The sequence below is a fragment of the Centruroides sculpturatus genome, unplaced genomic scaffold, assembly GCF_000671375.1.
Source record: "Centruroides sculpturatus isolate CEXI.00-Female unplaced genomic scaffold, Cexi_2.0 scaffold818, whole genome shotgun sequence".
Lineage (NCBI taxonomy): Eukaryota > Metazoa > Arthropoda > Arachnida > Scorpiones > Buthidae > Centruroides > Centruroides sculpturatus.
This window is the reverse complement of record NW_019385001.1, coordinates 336,663-338,939: the sequence shown is the minus strand read 5'-3', so window position 1 is coordinate 338,939 and position 2,277 is coordinate 336,663. Positions and strand designations below refer to the sequence as shown.

At 25.4% G+C, this 2,277-nt stretch overlaps 1 protein-coding gene across 1 annotated transcript in view; it reads right to left on the bottom strand.

Annotated features, from left to right (window-relative positions):
• Positions 1-595: 595 nt before the first annotated feature.
• LOC111633236 (KH domain-containing, RNA-binding, signal transduction-associated protein 2-like) overlaps positions 596-2,277 on the bottom strand; it is a 13,784-nt gene continuing 12,102 nt past the window's right edge. The window contains exons 5-7 of the mRNA XM_023377772.1: positions 2,162-2,217; positions 1,773-1,843; positions 596-791 (exon numbers count right to left, since the gene is read on the bottom strand). Of these exons, the coding sequence (XP_023233540.1) occupies positions 658-791; positions 1,773-1,843; positions 2,162-2,217 (261 nt within the window). The 3' untranslated portion in view covers positions 596-657. The remainder of the gene's footprint in view (positions 792-1,772; positions 1,844-2,161; positions 2,218-2,277) is intronic.

The window sequence follows — 2,277 nt, the reverse complement described above, 5'->3', positions numbered from 1 at the left end:
CAACCTCTATAGATAAGAGAGTCGCGTACTAACCATATACATTACAGTATTAAAAATGTATTTTTATAATTTATTATCTTTTCAAGTATTTAAAATGTTTTCAGAAATGTCTTTAAATAAAATTTTTAAAAGAGTACACCATTAATATTGTAAAATATATAAAATCTAACAGAAAAGCAATGCGAAAAGCTCTCAGCTAGACAACATAAATTAAGTATTAAATATGGGTAAAAATATAAATATTTAATTTATAACTAAGCAAAAATCTAGCTACAATATTTTATAATTAGTTTAAGTAATTCTTATCACTTCAAATAAATAAATAAATTATTTATTTTTGAATGATAAATATTCCATTTTGGTCAATTTTTCCCAAGAAATAGAATTTTAAAAATGGTTTCGTCTTCAAAAACTATTTATAAATTCAAACAAAAACAATTTATGTTGAAAGTTATCATGATAAACATTTAATATTTCATACTGAGTTTAGTCGAGCGACTTATGGAAATATGCTACGATTATTTCATTTGCATTCGCTGCTTCTGCTATCTTCCTTGCAAAACACTTGATGCCAGCAGCTTGCTCTCGCTATATATATATATTTTGTTTTTTTTGGGAATATGTACAAAAGAAACCAAATAAAGGTGATGGTTTTATTTAATATAGGACGGGTTGAGGTGGTGGTCCATAAGGATGGCTTCGAATGCTGCTTCTACTCAGAGGACGGCTGGTAACGCCGCTGATACTTTTGCTTCTTCCTCCACGTCCAACTGTGGAGCTCCAATGCTCATCTAAACGCAAATAAATGATTCAGAAAGGTTAAGGCTCCATAGTTTTCAATACAAAAAGATTTTTTTTTCTAGTGCTTTATAACTTTAGAAAATCCGAGAAAAATACTTCAACTTTATGGCAGAATAATCCAACGGATTTTCTGATAGATAAGTTTGAAGGATTTTGTGCATAAAAATGAAGTAATGTGAATGTTAAATGTGCAGCAGATACTTTAAATAATCATTTAACAAACGTGAACAGTGAAGGGTATTTATAGGATGGAACATTAGTAAATAATAATAACTTCGAATAATAGCACAAAAATACAAAAAAAAACTAAAATTTCTTTTAAATGTAAAAGTATTATTTTCATTCAAACAAAATATTGAATTTTAATTAAGGAGGTTTGATTAAAAATAAAATAAAAATAACAGGCATTCTATTGGTTTCTTTCCCGTCAATTAAATTTTTATCTTAACAACAATTGGTTGATTTGTACGATCGTAAGTACGCCTCCAACCAATCGCTTTGATATTAATCACGTCTTTAACCAATTATCGTGCAAATAAACAAATTATTTCAAACACTTGATATCTTACATAAATTACAGAGGACTTCCTATATTTATTTTTTAAATTTCTCAATATTATTTTACCGTATTTATTTCTTTATAACGTATAATTCCTTTTGTTTTAACATAAAATAAAACAAAATACTGAATAGATTTTTAAATACATAACGTATACATCGCATAATTTATACATTTTATCAAAATTCAGTATCAACATAAAGAACATAAACAATAAATAACTACCGATTTGCATTACATATTCATATATACATTGTAATTTTCGAAATTAATTAGGGTGAATGGTGATAATAAGGGCTTTATATTAAAACGCGTTTTAATTATTATATTATTTATTATTTAGAAAGTTAATTAAATTTTAAATTAGGTTTATTCGTTAACTTAGAAATTAATTAAAACACAAAGTACTTACGAATATATTCAGGTTCTGTATATCCATTGCCTTCATATTCATCAGGGTATGCATCAAGATAGTTTTCATTACTGATATCAGAAAACAAAGTCCTATTTAGTCGTTTTATAATTTTTAAATTTTAAGAAATAATTTTTAATAATATTTTTTTATCGTTTCGAAACATATAGCCTATTGTAATTAGTATTCTTTTTAAATTGAAAAATCTATTTAAGGCTCTGAATTATTGAATAAAACTTCAATTTAATATAATGTTTATCGCATTTTCTATCGATGCGTATCAAAACGCGGCGCGTTACGCGCTTATTATTGTGTGTTTCAACGCGTAGTAACGCATACAGATACACTTAATCAATTTATTATGATTTAAATTAATTAAAATGACTTGCCTTAATTCTTCATATACTTCAGTATATGCATGATCATTATAAGCATCTTCATACATCTAAAAAAATTATAAAATTGAATATATAAATTATTTAATTTTATAAAAATATAAAAAAAT